The sequence below is a fragment of the Ranitomeya variabilis genome, chromosome 5 (assembly GCF_051348905.1).
Source record: "Ranitomeya variabilis isolate aRanVar5 chromosome 5, aRanVar5.hap1, whole genome shotgun sequence".
In the NCBI taxonomy this organism is placed as follows: Eukaryota; Metazoa; Chordata; class Amphibia; order Anura; family Dendrobatidae; genus Ranitomeya; species Ranitomeya variabilis.
The window spans coordinates 295,793,269-295,820,983 of NC_135236.1; the positions used below are offsets into that span (position 1 = coordinate 295,793,269).

General features: G+C 47.5%; 1 protein-coding gene across 1 annotated transcript; it reads right to left on the reverse strand.

Annotated features, from left to right (window-relative positions):
* LOC143774989 (uncharacterized) lies at nucleotides 1-27,305 on the reverse strand. Its single transcript, XM_077262804.1, has 8 exons — nucleotides 27,106-27,305; nucleotides 26,577-26,765; nucleotides 25,691-25,775; nucleotides 4,737-4,826; nucleotides 4,418-4,631; nucleotides 4,165-4,324; nucleotides 3,042-4,055; nucleotides 1-31 (listed from the first exon to the last, which is right to left on the reverse strand). Exons 1-8 carry the CDS (start codon nucleotides 27,303-27,305, stop codon nucleotides 1-3), a joined length of 1,983 nt encoding a protein of 660 aa, XP_077118919.1.
* Between the last annotated feature and the right edge of the window lie 410 nt (nucleotides 27,306-27,715).

A 27,715-nucleotide genomic window follows, 5' to 3' on the forward strand; every position in this document is an offset into this window, starting at 1 on the left:
TCAGTCATTGTCCAAATATTTGTAGACATAACTGCAAATAAGGAATATATACATTATCGCAATTATTTCCAAATATTTACAAGCACTGATCATAAGAAATCATATTGAAAGCAGCTATTATTTTTCATTTTCCAACTAAGGCTACTTTCACACTAGCGTTAACTGCATTACGTCGCAAATCCGTTTTTTTGCCGAAAAAACGGATGCGTCAAAAAAGTGAAAAACGGTGACAAACGTATGCCACGCATCCAGCATTTCGACGGATCCGTCGCAAATCCGCTAAACGTTTCCGTCGAAAATACTGGATGCGTTGCATACGTTGCATACGTTTTACCATCCGTTGTATCCGTTTTTCCGACGGATCCGTTTTTAAAAGGGGAGGCTCCCAAAATTTGATTGGCTACTGGAAAATTTGAAAAACTATATAGTACTGTATTTACAGCCCATCTTTGTGGGTTTTAGTTTTGTGGCAGCGATGGAAGGTGTTCTTGGGAGGATTGCTAGTTTGGTTACCGACGTTATCTTTGAGAAGAATCGCCTGGATATCATAGTGCGGGAGAAGGAGGCGGCAGCGGAAAGGCGTAGGATGCTTCTGCAGCAACGGAGACGGAGACGACTGTGGATTCATCCGATTAATCAACTACGGATGACCCGGGGTGTCCAGTCCACTCTCTACCTGGAGTTGCGGCACAATCCACACAAATTCCACAACTACGTGCGGATGAGGATTGAACATTTCGATTTTTTGCTTGCAAAAATGGAGGATGTCATCCGAAGACAGGATACAAGGATGAGGCTTGCCATCACACCGGCGGAGCGACTGATGGTGACCCTGCGGTAAGCCTCTTTTTTTTATTTCATTGCTGATATTGGATGTTATATTACACGCTGCAGACAATACTGCGCTGCCATATTGCGCACTATTTTCTGCAGCATGTAGTTTTGGTTTTCTTGGCGGACATTCCACTGCTTTATTTAAATGTCATTGCTGATATTGAATGTTTTTCTGCATTTTTTTTTGGGGGGGGGGGTTTTGGGTTTGATGACATGCAACTGCTTTTTTTCTGTCATTGGTCATTTTGAATGTTATATTACACGCTGCAGACAATACTGCGCTGCCATATTGCGCACTATTTTCTGCAGCATGTAGTTTTGGTTTTCTTGGCGGACATTCCACTGCTTTATTTAAATGTCATTGCTGATATTGAATGTTAGATAACAGACTGCAGAAAATACTGCGCTGAAATATTGCGTTGCATTTTCTGCATTTTTTTTTTTTGTTTTGTTTTTTGGGTTTGATGACATGCAACTGCTTTTTTTCTCTCATTGGTCATTTTGAATGTTATATTACACGCTGCAGACAATACTGCGCTGCCATATTGCGCACTATTTTCTGCAGCATGTAGTTTTGGTTTTCTTGGCGGACATTCCACTGCTTTATTTAAATGTCATTGCTGATATTGAATGTTAGATAACAGACTGCAGAAAATACTGCGCTGAAATATTGCGTTGCATTTTCTGCATTTTTTATTTTTTTTTGGTTTTTTGGGTTTGATGACATGCAACTGCTTTTTTTCTCTCATTGGTCATTTTGAATGTTATATTACATGCTGCAGACAATACTGCGCTGCCATATTGCGCACTATTTTCTGCAGCATGTAATTTGGGTTTTCTTGGCGGACATTCCACTGTTTTTTTACACTGGTTTCATGCTGGTTTTATTGGGTGTCCCGTCCTTAAAAAAAAAATAACAGTGCCATATTAAAACTTGTTGGTCTGTGCAATTTTTTCTAACATTTTTTTTTTTTTTTTTTTTAAAGTTTCCTAGCTACGGGTGAATCTATGACTTCGCTCCATTATCAGTTCAGGCTGGGCATTTCAACTATCTCTGGAATAGTGAAGGACACATGTCGGGCTGTTTGGACCACTTTGCAACCAGAGTATATCCCCCAACCATCCATGGAAATCTGGTTGCGAAGTGCTGAAGAGTTTCTGCAAATTTGCAATTTCCCTAATTGTGTGGGTGCAGTTGACGGGAAACATATAAGGATTGCGAAACCGGCAGGAACAGGATCGGAGTATTATAATTATAAGAAGTATTTCTCCATCGTCCTTATGGCTATTGCAGACGCCAACTGCAGGTTCCTTGCCGTGGACATCGGAGCATATAGACGGTCCAACGATTCGCAAGTTCTTAAAAACTCTCCGATGGGTCGTTGCCTTTATGGAGAGACCTACGATTTCCCGCCAGCCAGACCACTGCCAGGAACAAATGACCCAGCCCTGGAATATGTTTTTGTAGGTGATGAAGCCTTGCAACTGTCGCCGCACCTACTGAAACCGTACAGTAGCCGGAACTTAAACCATACCAAGCGGGTCTTTAATTACCGGCTTACTAGAGCACGAAGAGTAGTGGAGTGTTCCTTTGGCATATTGACGGCGAAGTGGCGAGTTCTGCTGACGGCTATCAAGCTGAAAACAACAACTATAGACGAGGTAGTTAAAGCCTGTGTGGTGCTCCACAACTTTGTCCTGTCAAAGGAGCCCGTTTCTTTGGATGATGAAGAGTTGGAGACCACCTTGTGGGACTACCGCAGCAGCTCGGTTCGCTCTACAAGTTCAGTTACAAGGATGAGGGACCAGTTTGCCGATTATTTTGTCTCACCTGTCGGGCGGATCCCGTGGCAAGACATGATTGTGTAACCTGTTTCCCATGTGTAACCTGTTTCCCATGTGTTTTGTTTATGTAAAAAAAGTGTTTCAGCCCCCCCCCAAAAAAAGGCCCAAAAGCGTGGTTTTCTTGCTAGTAAAACCATTATGTTATACCTTTTACATGTCTGGTGTTTGTTTTTATTAAACCTTTTTTTATTATATTACCTTATTAAATCCACACACACACAAAGAGTAGAATTGTAATCAGAAATTTATTTTATCTCTTTTTTTGTTTTGTTTTGCAAAAAAAATATATTTTTATTTTCCAACTTTTTTTTTGAAAAATTTGAACATTTTTTATAATATTATTTACATTAATAACACTTTACAAATTTTCAAAGTGTTGGGTGGAGATATGAGAGGAGGAGGGGCAGGAAGGTTGGACCACGTCGACAGGTGGGGAAACCCTACTTGTTTGGGGTGCAGTGGAAGGGGGGGTTAAACCAAGAGGCTGACCAGAGGGGGGTGGTGTTGGGGTAGGGGGAAGAGAAAAGTTGAGTAAGGAAAACATTGGGGAAGTAATTTGGTCTGGGGGCCGGGATTGTTGTGGGGACTGGGTCGGGTATTGTGACTGGGTAGGGTAGTGGGACTGGCGTGGGGTTTGGTAATGGTGCTGGTGTGGGGATTGGAGCTGGGTTTGGTAATGGTGCTGGTGTGGGTATTGGGGCTGGGTTTGGTAATGGGGGGTATGGTGTGGAAATGGGGCCTGGGGTGGAATTGGAGTGGAGGTGTGGGGAGGTGTGTGGGTCGATTCATTAATGGCCTGCAGTGCAGCATTATGGCAGGTATTCATTACCCGCATCTGTTGCTCAAAAGAAAGCTTCTCCATGCTCATGAGCATGGATTGGAAAAAAAGATTGGCCGGATCGGGACTTACAGCTGAATGCAGCCTATCCAAGCGACTGCTGGTTTCACGGCTTGTTTCACTGATGCGTGACTGCACCATGTTGAAACCAGCAGTCACTTGCTCTCCCAAAATTTTGAAAGAGCCTTGGAAGGATGCATTCAGGTGTAAGAACTCAGGAGCATAGCTCCTTTCCTGACCCCTCTGTCGCTGCCGCCACGAACCTAATGGTGGTGTCGAGGTGGCAGGATCAGAGGGGTGGGGTAAAGGGAACGCTAACTGTTCAGCATCAGATGCGAGCAATGAAGCCTGCAATAATGCTCCACTGCTTGGGGCGGATGAAGTGGAGGGGACAGAGAGGTCAGAGGAGGGGACAGAGGGGTCAGAGGAGGGGACAGAGGTGTGGGGCCTACCGACGTGGCCCTCAGTGGCGGACTCAGGAGGGATCGCTCCAGAGGGCGCAGAGGAAGATGCAGGCGCCCGGTGGCTGGAGAAGGTGCTGTGAAAGAAAAAAAAAAAAATTAATACATTGGAATGAAAAAGCCCTGACTGAAAGCAAACTAAGTAGACAGGTTAACATGGTTATTAGTGGGCTGTAGAATACTTACACTCTGCTTAGCATGGTTCGCCTCAGGAAGGAGAGGGCCTGGCCATATTTATATTTGCTCCTCTTCCTTCCTGCAGAGCCACTCGGGGCCTTCATCTCATCGTTGAATTCCCTCTTAAAGCGATCCCTCAGTGACCGCCACCGCTTCCTAATCTTTCCAACTGTGAAGACAAGAATCAAAAGAAAAAACAAAAAATTGGTAAATGCAATACATTACAGTCAGCTCAAAACATCACTGGAAAGTGAATACTTACCTAGTTTGCTCTGCTGCTGAGGATGAAGGCTCTCCCGCCTTGGAAACAGGTTGCGACACACTTCGTCCCAGAGCCGACGGGTGACACCGGTATCAGCATGCCTGCGGTCAGCCATGTTCCACAGCGGCTCCCGCTCGCGAACCTCCTCAATTAGATTATCAATGTCAATGTCATCGTCTTCATCGTCATCTACTGCGGGAGCACGCTGTGAAGCCTGTGCCAAAAAAAAGGAAGAAGAAAAACAAACTTATTAGTACACTGAAACACTAAGTACCAATAGAATCCCCCTCCCAAAAAAAAAAACAAAAAAAAAACTCACTGATGGCCGACCGCGGCGACGAGTCCGCCGACTCTGGGATTGTCTGGGAGAACCTTCAGCGGCAGCAGCAGGAGCAGCAGCAGCAGCAGCCTGAAATAAAGGAAACAAATTCTCAGTAATGTAGGCATATATTTTCTGTGTTTAGTTATGTATGAAAATCTGTTTTGTGTATGGTGCAGTGTGATGTGCGAAAAAACTGTTTCACCACTACTTACACTTGGTTCCTCCTCCACTAGCATCTCTCCACCCGTCTCGCCCCCTTCTGACAGCTCCTCATCTGATTCAGCTTCCTGTTGAAACATAATTTATGCATGTGGTTAGACATCAAAATGTAATTTTAAAAAACCAAAAAAAAAATAAACCCATTTTTTGCGTTAACTTTTACCGATACACGCTGTTGTTGTGGAGGAGGGCTGTCAGAAGAGGACATTGTTTTGTGGTCCTGGTGGGCAGCGGCTGTGGTCCTGGTGGGCAGCGGCTGTGGTCCTGGTGTTTCTGTAAGTTAAAGAGACACTTGCAATCTGCTCGACACATTGAAGTAGCAGATTGTGGGTCTTCAAAACTTACTTCTAACACTTAGCTGTGGTCCTGGTGGGCAGCGGCTGTGGTCCTGGTGGGCAGCGGCTGTGGTCCTGGTGGGCAGCGGCTGTGGTCCTGGTGGGCAGCGGCTGTGGTCCTGGTGTTTCTGTAAGTTAAAGAGACACTTGCAATCTGCTCGACACATTGAAGTAGCAGATTGTGGGTCTTCAAAACTTACTTCTAACACTTAGCTGTGGTCCTGGTGGGCAGCGGCTGTGGTCCTGGTGGGCAGCGGCTGTGGTCCTGGTGGGCAGCGGCTGTGGTCCTGGTGTTTCTGTAAGTTAAAGAGACACTTGCAATCTGCTCGACACATTGAAGTAGCAGATTGTGGGTCTTCAAAACTTACTTCTAACACTTAGCTGTGGTCCTGGTGGGCAGCGGCTGTGGTCCTGGTGGGCAGCGGCTGTGGTCCTGGTGGGCAGCGGCTGTGGTCCTGGTGGGCTGGTCAGTGGCTGCGGTCCTGGTTTATCTGTTAATATGTATAATGGATCTATAGTTAGACCACCCCCTGAACTAGGTAATGTTCAATGATAAACACCCTACTGAAATGATGTCAGAAATGTTCATACAGGTGAACAACAAAAACCCCCAAAAAGTTGCACGTTATACCATTCATTTCCATGTCCCAAAAAATAAAATTTTAAAATGTTAACACTATGAAAAAATATATTTGACACATTTTATTTAAAAAAAATAACCTCCCCCCCCCCCCCCCCAAAAAAAAAAAAAAAACTTTACAAGTTAACCTTTATTAAAAAAATGAGCCCTCAACCAACCCTGTATTGCATGTGTAACCATTGGTACATACACCAGTTTTAAATTTACCTTTATGAAATAATACTACGGACATTTTTTTAAAACACATTTTATTATTATTATTTTTTTTCTCTCTTTTTTTAAAAATCACAATTAGGAGCTGACATGCTCTTTATTTTAAATACAAGTACTTCAACTGCTAATGGTTATAACAGTAATTAAAATAAAATCAACACTTTTATTAAATAGAAAAACCCCACACTCACACATTCAAACCACAAGCTGCAGACCGCTAGACTTTTTTAAAAAACACATCAGATTTAAAAAACAAAAAAAAGAAAACAAAACACATTTAAACCACATGCTGCACAGACCACTATACAGTCCATACATCAGAAAAAGGCAAATAACCAATTACAGCATGGACAAATGCACATGCAATCAACAAGACGTACACAAAAAACATGCATGGTATGTTTCCACATTCCGGATTGCATCAGAATTTGGTCAGGATTTCCCATCAGTATTTGTAAGCCAAAACCAGGAGTGTAAAAATTAGGTAAAGTATAATAGGAAAACAGGCACACTTTTGATTTTATCACCCACTCCTGATTTTGGCGTACAAATACTGATGGAAAATCCTGACCACATCCTGATGCAATCCTGCACATGGACACATACCCTCCCACATGAACAGGCATAAAATTGGCAAAGGCATAATATGGTGCAGGCACATGATACAAAATCACACAGCCGTAAAAAAATACACACATACACATGCACGCACATAGCTTTATGCAAATACACATATGTACAACAAAGGCAGAAAGGTGAACCCAATCAGAAGACGCATACACACACACACACATACAAAAGGCTGACAATCCTTTAGCTGAAGCAGCAGGTCTTCACAGTGGCTGGAATCAGGCTGCATCTGGACTCTAGCATGGCACTGGCTGGTGCAGGACGATGGCAGGCCTCAGGTTCTCTTCAGGTTTTAAGCTCTTTCTGTAGTCAGTACCTTATATACACACACAAATGCACAGGCACACAGATGCACACAAAAATTGCAATACTCACACTGGCTCTATGGTGGCTGGCTCCTGTGGCTGGAGTCCTGTGGCTGGCTCGGGTCTTGTGGCTGGCTGGGGTCCTATGTCTGTCTCCTGTGGCTGGCTCTATGGTGGCTGGCTCCTGTGGCTGGCTGGGGTCTTGTGGCTGGCTGGGGTCCTGTTGCTGGCTGGGCTCTTGCTGGCAGTCTTCTCTCTGGCTCTTGCTGGCAGTCTTCTCTCTGGATCTTGCTGGCATATGTGGGGTTGAAGGCCCAGGCCAGGTTTATATAGATTTGGGGGTGTCTGACCAATTGGCAACAAAATACTTCTTCTGAGCATGCTCAGTGTAAAAAAAACGTATTGCAGCGCTGTATTGCGTCGTACGACGTGTCCCGACGCATCCGTCGCTCATAGGCTTCCATTGCAGCCAACGACATATGCCGCAGGATGCGTCGCGACACGTTTTTTAGGCGGAGACAAAAAACGTTACAATCTACGTTTTTTTGAGACGACGTGTCGCCAAATTTCGACGCATCCGTCGTAAAACGTACACGACGTATGCCAATCCGTCGCCATACGTCGCCAATACAAGTCTATGGGAAAAAAACGCATCCAGCAAAAAGTTTTGCTGGATGCGTTTTTTCTGAAAAAAGACGTTTTGAAACGTAATGCAGTTAACGCTAGTGTGAAAGTAGCCTAAGTAATTTTCCCCAGTTAAATACCCCTGAGCATCTCAGAGAACACAGTTTATTTAGATCATAAATTTAACAGATTTGTGATTTGTGGATTGACTGTTAATATTAATTGCGTAAAGTATACTGTAACCTCTCTGCTGAAAAAACAAGATCTCCTCCAGAGCATTAATTAGCTAATTGTTGTGTAGATATTTTAATAAATGCATTCATGTTGGTCACTGTAATTTACATTGCAGCATCTACATGACGTTTCTTTGTTCTTCTTACTGAAGATGTTGATTTATTTTTTCTATTTTTTTCTCTGTTGTTTCAGACCTTTGGAATATACACAATTTTTTAGTGGTCTGCAGCTGCAATATAAACAACTAAGGCTACTTTCACACTAGCATCGTTTGCAATACGTCGCAATGTGTCGTTCAGAAGAAAAAATGCATCCTGCAAAGTTATCTGCAGGATGCGCTTTTTCCCCATAGACTAACATTACCGACGCATTGCGATGTATTGCCACACGTCGCAACCGTCGTGCGACGGTTGCGTCGTGTTTTGGCGGACCGTTGGCACAAAAAAGTTACATATAACTTTTTTTGTGCTTCGCGTCCACCATTTTCGACCGCGCATGCGTGGCCGAAACTCCGCCCCCACCTCCCTGGACTCACAATGGGCAGCGGATGCATTGTAAAACTGCATCCACTGCCCACGTTGTTCATTTCTTTCACAACGTGCGTCGGTACATCGGGCCGACGCATAGCGACGGCCCCGCACAGACGCTAGTGTGAAAGCAGCCTTAGGCTACGTTCACATTAGCGTTCTGCGCCGCAGCGTCGGGCGCTGCAGCGTCGCCGCATGCGTCATGCGCCCCTATATTTAACATGGGGGCGCATGGACATGCGTTGCACTTGCGTTTTGTGATGCATGCGTCACTGTGGTGCATGCGTCAGGGCGCAGAGGACGCAGCAAGTTGCAGTTTTTTCTGCGCCCAAAACCATGCAAAAATGGACGCATGCGTCACAATACGCTGCGTTGTGCATGCGTTTACATTTGCGTTGTGCGTTGCGTCGCCAAAGCTGCGGCGCACAACGCAAATGTGAACTTAGCCTTAGCACAGTGCTTGCAGCATGCCTTTATTTTTATGAATTACAGTCTTATACAGCACCAACATATAGCAAAGCATTTACTAATTCAGAAAAGACGTGCACAAAAAACAGCACATATTACAAAGTAATACAGGTTAGGCTAGGTTCACATTGCGTTAATGGTGTCCGTTAGACGGACGTTACAGAGCGACATAACACGGTGTAACGTAGTCCGTTAACGCCGCCATTGACTGCAATGTTGGATGCATCGCTAGAGCACGCCCACAATGGGTGTGCGCTAGGGATGTGCCGTCATTGAGTGACGGACCCTGAGATGGGGGCTGCAGCGTTTCCGGGTCCGTCACAACTAGCGCAGATAGAGCTAGCAGAGCTCTATCTGCGCTAACGCGATGTAAATGTAGAGACCGCAGGTAAAGAAGGATGCAGGGACAAATAGGAGCCAGAAAGCAAATAGCGTTTTTAACTTTCTTTTTAACTTCCAACCAAAAAGATAACAAACGTTTTCCACGCAGGGAACTTATATACAAGAACACAATCTCGCAGTAAATCCCAATTATTATATGGCCGCCCTGAACTACACCCGTAGAACGCGGCAGCGCCTCACTAGTGACTCCCTACTAAGATAAAGTCAACAACGGTCACTTATCAGTGCTAGTTCAGCGATGTAGTCCTGACGGGGAGGCTCCGACAACGCCGTAGTCCTGATGGCGGAGGAAGGAGGTGTCTTCTGGCGACGGGCCCAGGCGTAGAGTCGAGTCCAGAATGTCTTTTGCGGTGCTGCGTTCCCTCCTGCAGGCGGACGTTGATCCGAGGTAACAGCCTCCCAGTCCAGAGAAGAGTCTTTTTGAGGAGGATTAGGAGAATAATCAGTATCAGTCACAGCTGAGACGAAACCATGCGAGTCTGTAGCACTCTCTGGCAAGGTGTTCTCAGGGAGCGCGGAAATACTGTCCCTGAGCTGGTCAGCACTACCCCTCTGCCTGGGGGGTCGCTGACGACGAATGCGTCTCTTTTTGGGGGCTCCAGTAATTGCCCACAGTGTCTGTTGCACGTTTTCCCCCTGCTTCCTGCAAGTCTCACTGCGGCCTGCACACTCACAGCAACTGCGCTGCAGTTTCCTCTCCTCAGAGATTTCCCGCGCTTCTCTGCCCCTGCTTTCGCGCGTTTTGCTTTTTATCCTCTCCTCTCCCTGCGTCACTCTGCCTCCTGTCACATGAGCCTGGCTTCCCATGCACCCCTCAAATCCATCCCCCGGAACCCCGACTCCCGGCAACAATGGTTCCACCCGTCTGCACAGCTCACCAAGTCCCTGTCCCCTACATTCCCCCACCCTGTATGCTCGCCAGTCCCTGGGCGAGGCCTTCGCACTGACAGGTCGCCCACCTGACGGATTGTTCCACACTTGGGTCTGTCTAGTGTGTAAGTCAGGACTGTAGCGAGTTGGGGGTCTACCGGCAGTAGAACGTTCAGAACGTCGTGGCTCGGGTCCTTGTGTAGGGGGTGTTGGGGGAATGTCGTCAGCGGAAGGGTGACTGGTCAGGGGTAGTGTAGTAGTCGAGATAGGGGGAGTATTTTGACGCCGTTCTTCTTCATCATCTTCTTCATCCCACCAATGGTTGTTGGGGGACTCAGTCGTAGGTGGCTCTTCCCTGATTGCGGATTCCGGGGTGTCCGAGTCAACAGAGCGACACAACCGGAGCATGTTGCGATGAAGAATGCGAGTACCTGTACTTCCGAGGGCCTCAGACTGCACTTCATATACAGGTCCATGCGGGTCTATACGGCGAAGCACCCGATAGGGTGTTTTTTCCCAACGATGGTCTAACTTGTTTTGCGGTCTTTGCTCTCGAACGAGTACTCGATCACCTGGCCGGAACTCTGGGGGTTTTGCTGTAGGGGTGCTCCGATGCTCCACTTCCCGAATTCGAGTGTGTACCAGTCGGTGTAAGGTCTGCAGCCGATGCCGATGATCACGCACCCACGAAGCCATCCCTGTTCGGGGGCCTTCTTCCTCCGAAGACAGTTCCAGATCTGTCATGCCTTTTCCTGGGCGCCCAAAGACCACTTCATACGGGGTGCGTCCTGTGACTTGATGAACTCTATTGTTGTAGACCCACACTAGGTCAGACACGTACTCCGGCCAGCGGGCCTTCTGATCTTGTTCTAGCGCACGCAGCATTTGAAGCAAAGTCCGGTTAAACCGCTCACAAGCCCCATTTCCCTGGGGATGATACGGTGTGGTGCGTGACTTATCAATGCCGTAGAGGCGATGCAGCTCTTCCATGACCTTGCCCAAGAAACAGGCGCCTTGATCCGAATGTATTCGCCTCGGACAGCCGTAAACTTGAATAAAGTTCTTACAGATAGCGCTCGCCGCCGACTCAGCTGTCTGATCACGGGTAGGGATGACTACCGCGAATTTTGAAAAATGATCTACCATAACGAGGCAGTGTTCGTAGCCTTGATGCGCTGCTCCAATGGTAATGTAGTCTATCATTAATACTTCAAAAGGGGCAGACGTCGTGATGCTCTGCACAGGCGCCCTTTCCTCCGGTGACTTGGTTAGCTCACATTGTCGACATTGTCTACAGGCAGTTTGTACTTCCGCAAGCAGCCGAGGATGATAGAACCGAGTTTGCAGCCACTTAAACGTCCTCTTCACTCCGAAGTGTGCCCCGGACTCATGAGCTTCTTTAGCAACTGCGGCCACCACAGGCCCTGGTAAGACCATCTGCCAGGTCGGCTCAGAATCTGCCAGAGCCATGGTTAAGTGGCATAAGAGCCCGTCCTGAAGAGTTAGGCGCTCCCACTGCCGCAGAAGAAGGTTCAGATCTGACGGGAGAATTTGTCCAGGGGTTCTCACGGGCAATAGACCATTCGTTATCCACTGTCGCAATGGAGCTAGTTCCTGGTCTTCCTGTTGTAGCCGTATCCATTCGTCCCGACTCTGAACCAACAGTCCTGCAGCCGTTCCGTTCCCGGTCTGTTCCCGGCTCACAGCCGTCTGAGCAGCGCCCCCGATGGCGTAGGGGATTTCTTCTCCCTCCAGCTCCTCATCTCGATTAGTTCTTGGTGGATTTTTCCGCAGACGAGATAATGCGTCAGCATGAACATTCTCCGCTCCTCGCTTGTAAAGGATACGGTATCTGTACTTGGCCATCCGGGCTACCCAGCGCTGTTCTAGGGCACCCAATTTCGCATTTTCCAGATGTGCCAATGGGTTGTTATCCGTGCGTATCAGCACCTCGGAACCGGCCAGGTACTCAGCGAACCGCTCCGTCATAGCCCACACCACGGCCAGCAGCTCCACCTTGAAAGAACTGTAATTGTCTGGGTTCAACTCAGAGTCATGAAGAGACCGACTCGCATAGGCGATCACTCTCTCCCGCCCGTCCTTAACCTGAGACAACACAGCCCCCAATCCCTGAGAGCTGCCGTCGGTGTGTAGGATGAACGGTTGCGAAAAGTCCGCATAAGCCAACACCGGCGGCTCCATGAGAGCTGTCTTCAAGTCCCGGAACGCTGCTTCTTGTGGCTCCTGCCATTGTATCTTCTTTCCCCGTTCCTTGGGGGAGCTTCCTTTCAGCAGGACTTGTAGATTGTGAGAACGGCGAGCAAAATTCTTCACGAAGCGCCGGTAGTACCCAGCGAGGCCCAAGAACGCCCGTACATCTTTAGCGGTCTCCGGTGTGGGCCACTCCTGGATTGCAGCAATCTTCTCCTGCGATGGCCGGACTCCTTCGGCGGACACCACATGCCCCAGGTACTCGATCTGTTCCCGGAACAAGTGACACTTCTGGGGCTTCACCTTAAGCCCGTATTTCAGCAACCGGTCTAGTACCTGTTCCAGTCGGCACAGATGTTCCTCGAATGTTGGGGCGTAGATGATGATGTCATCCAGATAAATGAGAGTGGCCTCGAAGTTCAAATCCCCCAGACACCGCTCTGTTATGGTTACCCCAATGACCATGGGAAAAAAATACAAAACGGACTAGCTCTCGGGTGATGGAAACTAAGGTCGACCGTGACCTGAACCTGACCCAACACTTACAGTAGCCGGGGGATGTACCTACGATGCCCTAGACACCACGCGCCAGCCGGAGATCTAACTACCCCTATAAGAGGAACATACAGGCCTGCCTTACCTCCAGTGAGGAACCCCAAAAGATGATAGTAGGCCCCCACAGATATTGACGGTGAGTTCAGAGGAAATGACATACGTAGGATGAACAGCAGATTTAGCACAGTGAGGTCCGCTTACTAGATAGCAGAAGGACAGGAAAGAGTTACTTCACGGTCGACCTAAAAATCACTATTCAAAAACACCATCCAGAAATTACTTTAAACTCCAGTGACAACTCATGCCACTGGAGTAGTAATTTTCTGTCCACAAGAGCTTCCAGCACTGAAGAGTCACATTGCAGATAGCTGGACAAAAATAGCAAAACAAGAAACAAAATTCAACTTAGCTGAACTGGAACTTGAGGCAGGTGAATGCAACAGAATGCTACTAGCACATTGTTGGCCGGCCTGTGACTAACAGCCAAGCAGCCTTAAATAGGAAACTCCCCAAGAGGGTGGCGACAGGTAATCAGAGATGGAGGAAGGCACATAAGAGACACTACCATAACAGACCACCGGGGGAGCCCACAAACAGAATTCACAACAGTACCCCCCCCTTAAGGAGGGGGCACCGAACCCTCACCAGAACCACCAGGGCGACCTGGATGAGCACTATGAAATGCACGAACCAAATCGGGAGCATGAACATCGGATGCTGTCACCCAAGAATTATCCTCCTGGCCATAACCTTTCCACTTAACCAGATACTGAAGTTTCCGTCTGGAAACACGGGAGTCCAAGATCTTTTCCACCACATACTCCAATTCACCCTCAACCAACACAGGAGCAGGTGGATCAGCAGAAGGAACAACCGGTACCTCATACCTCCGCAATAATGACCGATGGAAAACATTATGGATATTAAAAGATGCTGGGAGGTCCAAACGAAAGGACACAGGATTAAGAACCTCCAGAATCCTATAAGGGCCGATAAACCGAGGCTTAAACTTAGGAGACGAGACCTTCATAGGAACAAATCGAGAAGACAGCCACACCAGGTCCCCAACACAAAGACGAGGACCAATACGCCGATGACGATTAGTGAACTGTTGAGTCTTCTCCTGGGACAACTTCAGATTGTCCACAACCTGTCCCCAAATCTGATGCATCCTATCAACCACAGCATCCACTCCAGGACAATCCGAAGACTCCAATTGACCGGACGAAAACCGAGGGTGAAACCCTGAATTACAAAAAAATGGAGAAACCAAAGTGGCAGAACTAGCCCGATTGTTAAGGGCAAACTCTGCCAATGGCAAAAAGTCAAGCCAATCATCCTGATCAGCGGACACAAAACACCTCAAGTAAGTCTCCAAGGTCTGATTAGTACGCTCAGTCTGGCCATTAGTCTGAGGATGGAATGCAGACGAAAAAGACAAATCGATACCCATCCTGGCACAGAACGTCCGCCAAAATCTAGACACAAACTGAGTACCCCTGTCAGACACTATATTCTCAGGAATACCATGCAAACGCACCACATTCTGAAAAAATAGAGGAACCAACTCAGAGGAGGAGGGCAATTTGGGTAAAGGTACCAAATGAACCATCTTGGAAAAACGGTCACAAATCACCCAGATGACAGACATCCTACGAGAAACCGGAAGGTCAGAAATAAAGTCCATAGAGATGTGCGTCCAAGGCCTCTTAGGAATAGGCAAGGGCAACAACAACCCACTGGCCCTAGAACAGCAGGGCTTGGCCCGAGCACAAACATCACAAGACTGCACAAACATGCGCACATCTCGAGACAAAGAAGGCCACCAGAAGGACCTAGACACCAAATCCCTGGTGCCAAAAATTCCAGGATGACCTGTCAACGCGGAAGAATGAACCTCCGAGATAACTCTACTGGTCCAATCATCAGGGACAAACAGTCTACCAGGCGGACAGCGATCAGGCCTATCCACCTGAAACTCCTGCAAAGAACGCCGCAGGTCTGGGGAGACAGCTGACAATATCACCCCATCCTTCAGGATGCCGGTAGGTTCGGAATCACCAGGCGAGTCAGGCTCAAAACTCCTAGAGAGGGCATCCGCCTTCACATTCTTGGACCCAGGCAGATATGACACCACAAAGTTAAATCGGGAGAAAAACAACGACCAGCGCGCCTGTCTAGGATTCAGACGCCTGGCCGACTCAAGATAAATTAGATTCTTGTGGTCAGTGAGGACCACCACCTGGTGTCTAGCACCCTCAAGCCAATGACGCCACTCCTCAAACGCCCACTTCATGGCCAGAAGTTCCCGATTTCCCACATCATAATTTCGCTCAGCGGGCGAAAATTTTCGGGAGAAAAACGCACATGGTCTCATTACTGAGCAGTCAGGATCTTTCTGCGACAAAACTGCACCTGCTCCGATCTCCGAAGCATCCACCTCAACCTGGAACGGAAGTAACACATCAGGTTGGCGCAACACAGGAGCGGAAGAAAAGCGGCGCTTAAGCTCTTGAAAGGCCTCCACAGCCGCAGAGGACCAATTAGCAACATCAGCACCCTTTTTGGTCAAATCAGTCAAAGGTTTAGCAATGGCAGAAAAACCCGCTATAAATCGGCGATAGAAATTAGCAAAACCCAAGAACTTTTGCAGACTCTTCAAAGAAGTAGGTTGCATCCAATCACAAATAGCCTGGACCTTGACAGGGTCCATCTCCATAGATGAAGGGGAAAAAATATATCCCAAAAAGGAAATTCTCTGAACTCCAAAACTACACTTTGAGCCCTTTACAAAAAGAGAATTAGCTCGCAAAACCTGAAAAACTCTCCTGACCTGTTGAACGTGAGATTCCCAGTCCTCCGAAAAAACAAGAATATCATCCAAATACACAATCATAAACTTATCCAGATATTCACGGAAAATATCGTGCATAAAGGACTGAAAAACGGAAGGGGCATTTGCGAGACCGAAAGGCATTACCAAATACTCAAAATGGCCTTCAGGCGTATTAAATGCGGTCTTCCACTCATCCCCCTGCTTAATCCGCACCAAATTATACGCACCACGTAGATCGATCTTAGTGAACCACTTAGCCCCCTTTATACGAGCAAACAGATCAGTCAGTAAAGGTAACGGGTACTGGTATTTAACTGTAATCTTATTCAAAAGTCGATAGTCGATACAAGGTCTCAATGAACCATCCTTTTTACCTACAAAGAAAAATCCTGCCCCTAGTGGAGACAACGAGGGGCGAATATGACCCTTTTCCAAGGATTCTCTGATATACTCCCGCATAGCAGTATGTTCAGGTACAGACAAATTAAACAAGCGACCCTTAGGAAACTTACTACCGGGGATCAATTCAATAGCGCAGTCACACTCTCTGTGGGGAGGGAGAGAATCAACTTTAGGCTCTTGAAAGACATCATAAAAATCTGACAGAAATGCTGGGATCTCAGAGGGAGTAGATGAAGAAATAGGAACCAAAGGTGCATCCCCATGAATACCCCGACATCCCCAGCTCAACACAGACATAGATTTCCAGTCCAAGACGGGATTATGAATCTGTAACCATGGTAATCCAAGCACTAAGACATCATGTAGGTTATATAATACAAGGAAACGAATAATCTCCTGATGGTCTGGGGTAAGACGCATAGTCACTTGTGTCCAATATTGTGGTTTATTGCTAGCCAAAGGTGTAGAATCAATACCCTTCAGGGGAATAGAAACTTCCAACGGCTCCAAATCAAACCCACAACGCTTGGCAAAGGACCAATCCATGAGACTCAGAGCGGCGCCAGAATCCACATAAGCATTCACAGTCACAGATGATAAGGTACAAATCAATGTCACGGACAAAAGAAATTTTGACTGCAAGGTACCTGTAGAAAAAGATTTATCAACCTTTTTATCAACCTTATTTATACGTTTAGAGCATGCTGATATAACATGAGCTGGATCTCCACAGTAGAAGCACAATCCATTTTTGCGCCTGTAATTTTGACGTTCGCCTCTAGACAAAACACGATCGCATTGCATATGCTCTAATGCCTTTTCAGAGGTCACCGCCAAATGGTGCACAGGTCTTTGCTCAGAAGACACCGCCATATGGTGCACAGGTTTTTGCTCAGAAGATACCGCCATATGGTGCACAGATTCTTCCTCAGAAGACCCCGCCATATGGTGCACAGATTCTTCCTCAGAAGACCCCGCCATATGGTGCACAGATTTGCGCTCCCGCAAACGCCGATCAATCTGGATAGCCAATTTCATGGCATCATTCAGACCTGTAGGCACAGGGAACCCCACCATGACATCCTTCACGGCATCAGAGAGACCTTCTCTGAAATTAGCTGCTAAAGCGCACTCATTCCATTTAGTAAGCACCGACCATTTACGGAATTTCTGGCAGTATATCTCAGCTTCATCTTGCCCTTGGGAAAGAGCTATCAAGGCTTTCTCAGCCAAAATCTCCAAATTAGGTTCTTCATAAAGCAACCCCAAAGCCTGAAAAAACGCATCTACATTTAACAACGCAGGATCCCCTGGCGATAATGCAAATGCCCAACTTTGTGGGTCGCCGCGCAGTAGAGAGATAACAATTTTAACTTGTTGAGTCTGATCACCAGCAGAGTGAGATCTCAGAGACAAAAACAATTTGCAATTTTCTCTGAAACTCAAAAACCGGGATCTGTCTCCGGTAAAGTATTCAGGCAGAGGAATCTTAGGTTCAGACATTGGAGCACGTATAACAAAATCTTGTAGGTTCTGTACTTTTGTCGCAAGGTTATTCAAACCCGCAACTAAACTCTGTGGATCCATGTTTCAAATGGGTGTAACCCAAGCATTCAGAGGTTAAGAGGAGAGGAGAAAAAAAAAGGCTGAAGACTGCAGTTTAAGCAAGGAATACAAATGATCAAACTAAGGTGCACTTTCAAACACAGAAAAAAAAAAAAAAAAAAAACCTTCTCTTCTCCTTCCTACTTTAGTGCATATTTTAACACATAGATTTTTTACTGGCCGGCCAAACTGTTATGGTTACCCCAATGACCATGGGAAAAAAATACAAAACGGACTAGCTCTCGGGTGATGGAAACTAAGGTCGACCGTGACCTGAACCTGACCCAACACTTACAGTAGCCGGGGGATGTACCTACGATGCCCTAGACACCACGCGCCAGCCGGAGATCTAACTACCCCTATAAGAGGAACATACAGGCCTGCCTTACCTCCAGTGAGGAACCCCAAAAGATGATAGTAGGCCCCCACAGATATTGACGGTGAGTTCAGAGGAAATGACATACGTAGGATGAACAGCAGATTTAGCACAGTGAGGTCCGCTTACTAGATAGCAGAAGGACAGGAAAGAGTTACTTCACGGTCGACCTAAAAATCACTATTCAAAAACACCATCCAGAAATTACTTTAAACTCCAGTGACAACTCATGCCACTGGAGTAGTAATTTTCTGTCCACAAGAGCTTCCAGCACTGAAGAGTCACATTGCAGATAGCTGGACAAAAATAGCAAAACAAGAAACAAAATTCAACTTAGCTGAACTGGAACTTGAGGCAGGTGAATGCAACAGAATGCTACTAGCACATTGTTGGCCGGCCTGTGACTAACAGCCAAGCAGCCTTAAATAGGAAACTCCCCAAGAGGGTGGCGACAGGTAATCAGAGATGGAGGAAGGCACATAAGAGACACTACCATAACAGACCACCGGGGGAGCCCACAAACAGAATTCACAACACCGCTCCATTAATCGTTGGAAGGTGCCTGGAGCGTTGGCCAGCCCAAACGGCATTCGATTGAACTCAAATAGTCCCATGGGAAGGATGAACGCTGTCTTAGGACGATCTGCTTCTGTCATCGGGACCTGCCAGTATCCGCTGGCTAGGTCTAAGGTGGAAAAATATTTGGCCTGACCCAGCACGGAGAGAGACTCCTCGATACGGGGAAGTGGATAAGAGTCTCGGACGGTGCATGCATTTAGCTTACGATAGTCCACACAGAACCGGAGCGTGCCGTCCTTTTTCCGCACCAGCACGATCGGGGCAGCCCACGGGCTCTGACTCTCGCGGATCACTCCCTTTTGTAGCATCTGGCCTAACAACGTCTTTACTTCCTGGTACATCTGCGGGGGAATCTGTCTGTACCGCTCCCTGATGGGCACTGTATCTCCGGTCGGAATTCCATGTTCGATGGCCGTGGTACAGCCAAAATCATCTTCATGTTGCGCAAACACTTCAGCATAGTGTCCAAGGAGCCGCTGCACTCGCGAGACTTGTGATGGATCCAGACCCGGTAATTCTGCTCGCATATGTTCCAGAATAGTTTGACCTTTTCGTAACGCTATCAGCTCAGGATCCTGTGTAGACCGGACACTGACCATCCAGGGATCAGGGGAATCCACCTTTAACTGTAAAGTATCTGGAGGAGGCATCACTTCTAACGGTCGTAACACTTTGGCCATCTCACTTCGGACCCGTAGCACGACATCGTGTTCGTCCACATTCACACATCGCACTGGTACGGCCCCATTTTTAACAGTAGCCAGAGATCGGGCCACCAGCAGTCCTGTGGGCAAAGGGGACGTAAAGGTGGGCTCAACCTGCACTTGCACTCCTTCCAGAGGGATGCGAGCTCGGATGGGCAGGGATATAACAGTCTGTCCTGGGGGAAACGTCACTTCTGCTGTCGGGGAGGTGATTACTTTCCCTAGTATGTCTCCCTCCTGAAAGGTCTCTTGCACACGGACTTCCCTCACTAACTGTCTGAACACGGAGCCTTGAGGTGTACTGGTCCCCCACTGATTGAGTGTCTCTTGTGTGGTCTCCCCTAACAGCAAACTGCCAAAGTCCTTCAATACATTCATCCCCAAAGTCACGATATGTTGTGGGCTGGGATCCCCCCGTGTCAACACAACCCCCCGGCGGCCCAGGTCTTTCCCACATAAAGATATTTGCATCCAGGTGACCCCTTCCACTGGGATGGGCAGCTGATTGGCGGCCTGCAACCGGATTACGGGGCCCCATTGGGGTCTGACTGACACAGGGAAGTGTTTTCTAAAATAGGCCTCGGGCATAGTCGTGACTTGAGATCCGGTGTCCACCAGACAACGTACAGCCCGCCCTTCAAACTCTGCCCAAACCAGGGGGCAGCTGGCAACCAAATTTTCGGGACTTTCACCACCCATCCGCGGGGATTCTGACTCCGAGCGTCGTCCCCTTAGCTCGGAGTCCTCTAGTTTAACGCCCGCCGTGACGAGGCCCTCCCTCTCCGGGGGCACTCCCGTGCGAAATGTCCTGCCTCCCCGCAACCATAGCAAGCACCGGAGACCGGATAATATCCTGAACGAGCGCCACGAGCTGGACTCCCAGACCCTTGCCCCCGGGGTAGCTCCCTTGGGCTTCGCGCATTTTTTTTTACTTCGGCCAGTTCGTCTCGGATTTGTTTGAGCTCCTGCCGCATCTCCTGAACCCACGACGGCTCACCCCCTCCTGGTGCAGCGGTCTGGATAACCCGAGCCTCTCCTGTCAGGACCGTCACCCCCCTCTCTTGCTCCCGGGTGCGGGCCTCATTGCCTATGTCGGAGAAAGTCAGGCGCGGGTCGACCCGCACTCGTTCACGTAGAGCCTGTTTGGTCAACTCATCCCGCAGTCCCGTCACCAGTTGGTCGCGCAGGGTCACGTCGACATGTCCCATCCCCATACCATCTTTCCGCACGATTGCAATGTTTAGCTCTTGCAGAGCATTCATGTACTGAGTGACAGTCTCGCCCTCTTTTTGTCGCCGTCCAAACAACCGGGCCCGCAGCTCTCCCACGTCGGTGGGATCCCCGTGCGTCCCCTCTAACACATGTAACACCCCGGTAAAAGTATTCCGCTCTGTGGGGGGTCTCAACATCACTGAATCTCGGGCCTCTCCGTCTAATGCCATAATGGCTACCTCAGCTTCCAGGGCCGGGGTCATAGGATGCATTCTCAACAGCCCCCTCATCCTCTCAGTCCAGCTCCACAACAACATGTTGCTCCCATTAAACTTGGGCAAATTGTTTAACATGGCCCCCAATGAGAGAGAAGCTCTAGGCCCAGCCCCATCCTCCGTATCTTCTGGCTCCTTCTTTGGATCCTGCATCCTGCCGACTACGCCAAATGTAGAGACCGCAGGTAAAGAAGGATGCAGGGACAAATAGGAGCCAGAAAGCAAATAGCGTTTTTAACTTTCTTTTTAACTTCCAACCAAAAAGATAACAAACGTTTTCCACGCAGGGAACTTATATACAAGAACACAATCTCGCAGTAAATCCCAATTATTATATGGCCGCCCTGAACTACACCCGTAGAACGCGGCAGCGCCTCACTAGTGACTCCCTACTAAGATAAAGTCAACAACGGTCACTTATCAGTGCTGGTTCAGCGATGTAGTCCTGACGGGGAGGCTCCGACAACGCCGTAGTCCTGATGGCGGAGGAAGGAGGTGTCTTCTGGCAACGGGCCCAGGCGTAGAGTCGAGTCCAGAATGTCTTTTGCGGTGCTGCGTTCCCTCCTGCAGGCGGACGTTGATCCGAGGTAACAGCCTCCCAGTCCAGAGAAGAGTCTTTTTGAGGAGGATTAGGAGAATAATCAGTATCAGTCACAGCTGAGACGAAACCATGCGAGTCTGTAGCACTCTCTGGCAAGGTGTTCTCAGGGAGCGCGGAAATACTGTCCCTGAGCTGGTCAGCACTACCCCTCTGCCTGGGGGGTCGCTGACGACGAATGCGTCTCTTTTTGGGGGCTCCAGTAATTGCCCACAGTGTCTGTTGCACGTTTTCCCCTTGCTTCCTGCAAGTCTCACTGCGGCCTGCACACTCACAGCAACTGCGCTGCAGTTTCCTCTCCTCAGAGATTTCCCGCGCTTCTCTGCCCCTGCTTTCGCGCGTTTTGCTTTTTATCCTCTCCTCTCCCTGCGTCACTCTGCCTCCTGTCACATGAGCCTGGCTTCCCATGCACCCCTCAAATCCATCCCCCGGAACCCCGACTCCCGGCAACAATGGTTCCACCCGTCTGCACAGCTCACCAAGTCCCTGTCCCCTACATTAACGTTGGCACTTGTGTTAACAGCAGCCCGTTAGCGTATGTGCTGAGCGGGCTGCTGCTAACGCAGTGTGAACCCAGCCTTAGGACTACAACCAAGTAGCACGGGCTCTGTTCACAAGAGCCAACAATCTGAGGAAACAGCAACGCTAAAAAACAGTCTTTACTGCTTCACTAGATACTTATACAGGTGTATCATGAGGCTGTCACTTTACAGGCAAAGAGCGGGAACGATGACAGTGTAAAATCTATTTTTATTTTAAAAAAGAGCCGGTTCACGAGCCGAAAGAAACGGCTCTTTATGGTGAGCGGAGCCGAAAGAGCCGGATCACCAAAAAGAGCCAGACTGCCCATCACTAGGGACCACCCCCTGCTCCTCTGAGAAGATGGAGACATGTTTTCAGACAAGTCCGGACTCTAGGCAAACAAGACACAAATCTCTTGCTTCTGCTCACTTCTTACAACTATTTCCATTCTTCAGCTCATCCAGTGAGAATTGTAGTCTTGACTGTATGCTTATGTGAGAGCCTGTTTATGTAAGTCATGTTGCAGTCACTGTTTCAGTAGTATTGTGTTAGTAAAGGTGTATTGTTCTCTGTAATCCTCCATCTTATTTTTTTATTTCTTGCACTGTACACTATCAAGGTTGCTTGTTTTAGACATATACAGTGGGGCAAAAAAGTATTTAGTCAGTCAGCAATAGTGCAAGTTCCACCACTTAAAAAGATGAGAGGCGTCTGTAATTTACATCATAGGTAGACCTCAACTATGGGAGACAAACTGAGAAAAAAAAATCCAGAAAATCACATTGTCTGTTTTTTTATCATTTTATTTGCATATTATGGTGGAAAATAAGTATTTGGTCAGAAACAAAATTTCATCTCAATACTTTGTAATATATCCTTTGTTGGCAATGACAGAGGTCAAACGTTTTCTGTAAGTCTTCACAAGGTTGCCACACACTGTTGTTGGTATGTTGGCCCATTCCTCCATGCAGATCTCCTCTAGAGCAGTGATGTTTTTGGCTTTTCCCTTGGCAACATGTACTTTCAACTCCCTCCAAAGGTTTTCTATAGGGTTGAGATCTGGAGACTGGCTAGGCCACTCCAGGACCTTGAAATGCTTCTTACGAAGCCACTCCTTCGTTGCCCTGGCGGTGTGCTTTGGATCATTGTCATGTTGAAAGACCCAGCCACGTTTCATCTTCAATGCACTTGCTGATGGAAGGAGGTTTGCACTCAAAATCTCACGATACATGGCCCCATTCATTCTTTCATGTACCCGGATCAGTCGTCCTGGCCCCTTTGCAGAGAAACAGCCCCAAAGCATGATGTTTCCACCACCATGCTTTACAGTAGGTATGGTGTTTGATGGATGCAACTCAGTATTCTTTTTCCTCCAAACACGACAAGTTGTGTTTCTACCAAACAGTTCCAGTTTGGTTTCATCAGACCATAGGACATTCTCCCAAAACTCCTCTGGATCATCCAAATGCTCTCTAGCAAACTTCAGACGGGCCCGGACATGTACTGGCTTAAGCAGTGGGACACGTCTGGCACTGCAGGATCTGAGTCCATGGTGGCGTAGTGTGTTGCTTATGGTAGGCCTTGTTACATTGGTCCCAGCTCTCTGCAGTTCATTCACTAGGTCCCCCCGCGTGGTTCTGGGATTTTTGCTCACCGTTCTTGTGATCATTCTGACCCCACGGGGTGGGATTTTGCGTGGAGCCCCAGATCGAGGGAGATTATCAGTGGTCTTGAATGTCTTCCATTTTCTAATTATTGCTCCCACTGTTGATTTCTTCACTCCAAGCTGGTTGGCTATTGCAGATTCAGTCTTCCCAGCCTGGTGCAGGGCTACAATTTTGTTTCTGGTGTCCTTTGACAGCTCTTTGGTCTTCACCATAGTGGAGTTTGGAGTCAGACTGTTTGAGGGTGTGCACAGGTGTCTTTTTATACTGATAACAAGTTTAAACAGGTGCCATTACTACAGGTAATGAGTGGAGGAAAGAGGAGACTCTTAAAGAAGAAGTTACAGGTCTGTGAGAGCCAGAAATCTTGATTGTTTGTTTCTGACCAAATACTTATTTTCCACCATAATATGCAAATAAAATGATAAAAAAACAGACAATGTGATTTTCTGGATTTTTTTGTCTCAGTTTGTCTCCCATAGTTGAGGTCTACCTATGATGTAAATTACAGACGCCTCTCATCTTTTTAAGTGGTGGAACTTGCACTATTGCTGACTGACTAAATACTTTTTTGCCCCACTGTACCTCTGTGTAGAATTGTGCTTTCTGCAACGAATATTCTCACAGCTGTTTTTAATTAATGTATTCAGTGTACACGTCTGTATTGTGTTATCATTGCTGCTGGTTTCTGTGATGTGCCCAGTATTGACTGATAGTGTTTGTATTCTTATAGTTTTACCACATACACATGGTGGAGAAACGGGGTCAGTGGGTTCTCCCGTCCGCTGGCCCGGCTGTCTTTACCCAGACTGCACGGACCAAGGCTCATACCACTGAACGCCCGCTCTATCTCCCAGTGGGCAATACACTACACAGACAACACAGGGTTAAGGTAAAAAAGTGTGGCAATAATTTATTGAACCACAACACACAATAGAAAACAGAACAATCTCTGCCATTACACCAAGATGGTGCACATTACAGGGCCTCACCCTTCTGCTGACTCACCAAGATAATGGTAGATGTTATGTCAGAGCTCCCAGGGTCACTACTCCATCTGTGGTATGTATGCAGAGAGGAGGTAATGACAAGCATAGGGAGATATCTGAGAGCAGTCCTGTGTTCTTTCAGCTGGGTCCGATGTACCCTCAGCTGAGATCCTGAAAAGAGTGTCGCCAACCAGAAAAAAAGAAGTCTCTTTTATACCTGAGGCCTATAAGCTATTTTTAGATTTACCCAGTGTCCTTCAGTCCAACATCAAGATAAAATAAACAATGGTGATGAGATCAAGTAGCACTACTTGACCATTCAATCTATTTTCACAGTCTTTCCCTCTCTGCTTTCGAAGTCAACAAGCTGGTTCCAGAATATAATGCACTATTAGCATATCAGCACACATCAATAAACAAAGATAAACACATACTATGTACAAGTCACTATTACAGACTTACACAGTATGTTAAATAGTATATCAGTTTGCAAGTCTGTCTTCTTGACCCACCAGACATAAACACTTAAATCCACAAGGCAATACACAGATAAAAAGTCAGTTCTTTTTGGTTTGCAAAAACATGGTTGTCTGGGAAATTAAGATATAATCTGGTTTCTTCACATTGCTCCCCCATCTTAACCAGACATGATAGGCTTCCGGTCATCCTTCTCTACTTGTCGGGACAGTCCATCGGCATTTCCATGATCTTTGCCCTTTTTATGGGAGACAGAAAAATTATAAGACTGTAAGGCCAGACCATCTGAGTAAATGTCCATTGTCCCCAGCAGTCCAACTTAGCCAACTTAAATGGTTATGGTCAGTTATGACCATGAATCCCTTGCTGTAGAGGTAGGGCTGCAATTTCTTTAAGGCCCAGATTATGGCCAAGCATTCATTTTCTATTGTGGCGTATGCTTTCTCCCAGTCCAACAGTCTCCAGGATACATAAGCTACCGGGTGTTCCTGACCATCGTCCCCCACTTGACTGAGTATGGCTCCCAATCCGGTGTCCGATGTGTCTGTTAGGACAATGAACCAACTGCGGAAGTCAGGAGCAGTCAGGACAGGGCGCATGCCTGTTTTTGGTTGGCTGGGCGAGGTCACTGGGCAATGGCTTCTACTTTTGCAGGTTCGGGACAAATGCACCCACTTCGTACCCGATGTCTAAGGTATAATACCTCGGCCATCCCCATTTGGCACTTGTCAGGTCATATGGTAAGCTAGGCTTTTGCTACCCTCTGCAACAGCTGTGACACAAATTGAAGATGCTCTCCCCAGGTATCGCTGAAGATAGCGATGTCATACAGATTAGTCTAGGCATACCCCTGGCATCCCTCTAGTAACTGGTGCATCATCCTTTGGAAGGTAGCTGGGGCATTCTTCATCCCAAAGTGCATGCTGGTAAATTCATAAAGGCCAAAAGGGGTGATGAATGCAGACTTCTCTTTAGCCTCCTTTGTGATTGGGATCTGCCAGTATTTCTTGCTCAAATCGATGGTAGATATGAATCGAGATCTGCCTAATCTGTCTAGTAGTTCATCCACTCGAAGGCATGGGGTACGCATCAGTAACGGCTACCTCATTGAGTCACCTATAGTCCACACAGAAGTGAGTACTCTTGTCTTTCTTGGGTACCAACACTACACCGGTTGCCTATGGGCTATGGGAAGGAACTATGACCCCCATATTCAACATGTCTTCCACTTCGGCCTTCATCATTGCCAACACTGGAGGTGTCACCCGGTAGGCCAGCTGTCTGAGTGGAATAGCTACCCATGTGTTGACATGATGCTGGACCAAGGGGGTTAAACCAGACTGACTTGGGAACAGGGAGCCATACCTTCCAAGCAGTTCTGTTAATTGTTGCTTATGTGATGGACCAAGCCTCTCCCCCAAAGAGACATCTGCTACCCCCATTCCTCTTTTGGATTCCACCAATAAGTCCGGGATCTGGTCCAGATCTGGGTCATCTAAATGGGGACAACAAACTGCTAGATTGGTAACTTCCCTTTCCTCATAGGCTTTTAGCCTGTTAAAATGATAGGTCTGTTCACGAACACGATCCAAAGCCACATTTCCCTGCATTTCCTGGTGATGGTGAACAAACCTGCCCACATGGCTTGCAGCTTGTTTTTGTGTACTGGTACTAGAACTAGAACCTTTTGTGCACAGGTAAATTGTTGCAATCTGGCAGTACGGTTGTAACACCGTCGTTGCCTTTCCTGAGCTATTTCTAAATTCCCATGGGCTAAGGCCATGAGGTACCTCATCTTCTCCCTAAACTTTTGGACATACTCCAGAATGGGAACCTCTTCTGTGGGAAAAGTGCCCTCCCAACTCTCTCTTACTAGCTCTAACGGTGCTCGTACTTTTTGCCATACAGCAATTCAAAAGGAGAGAATCCGGTAGATTCCTGTGGCACCTCCTGGTATGCGAACAGGAGCTGCTGCAGGTTTTTTGCCCAGTCCCCTCCATCAGACTCCACATACTGACTAATGAGCTGCTTGAGCGTTCCACTGAAACATTCACACAGCCCATTAGTTTTGGGGTGGTAGGGGGTGGTACGCATGGGGCGGACACCATGTTTCTCCCAGAGGGTCTGAATCAGCTCGCTTTGGAACTGGGTCCTCTGGTCAGTCAATACCTCCTGTGGAAACCCTACTCAACTAGAAAACTAGAAATGTCCAGTAGAGCTTGAGCCACGTGCTCGGCATCTATGGATGACAGGGCAACGGCGTCCAGATAGCGGGTGGCAAAGTCAACCAGGGTGAGTATGAACCTCTTTCTGCTGTGGATGGGGATAGATAAAGGACCCACTAAATCGATGGCAACCCTCTGGAAGGATTCTCCTATCAAGGGCATAGATTGGAGCAGGTCACGACAGGGTGCTCCCCCATCCGTTGACAAGCTGGACAAGAGGCTCGGTATTTCCGCACCTCTTCAGCGACCTTTGGCCAAAAGAAACTACGCATTAGTCAA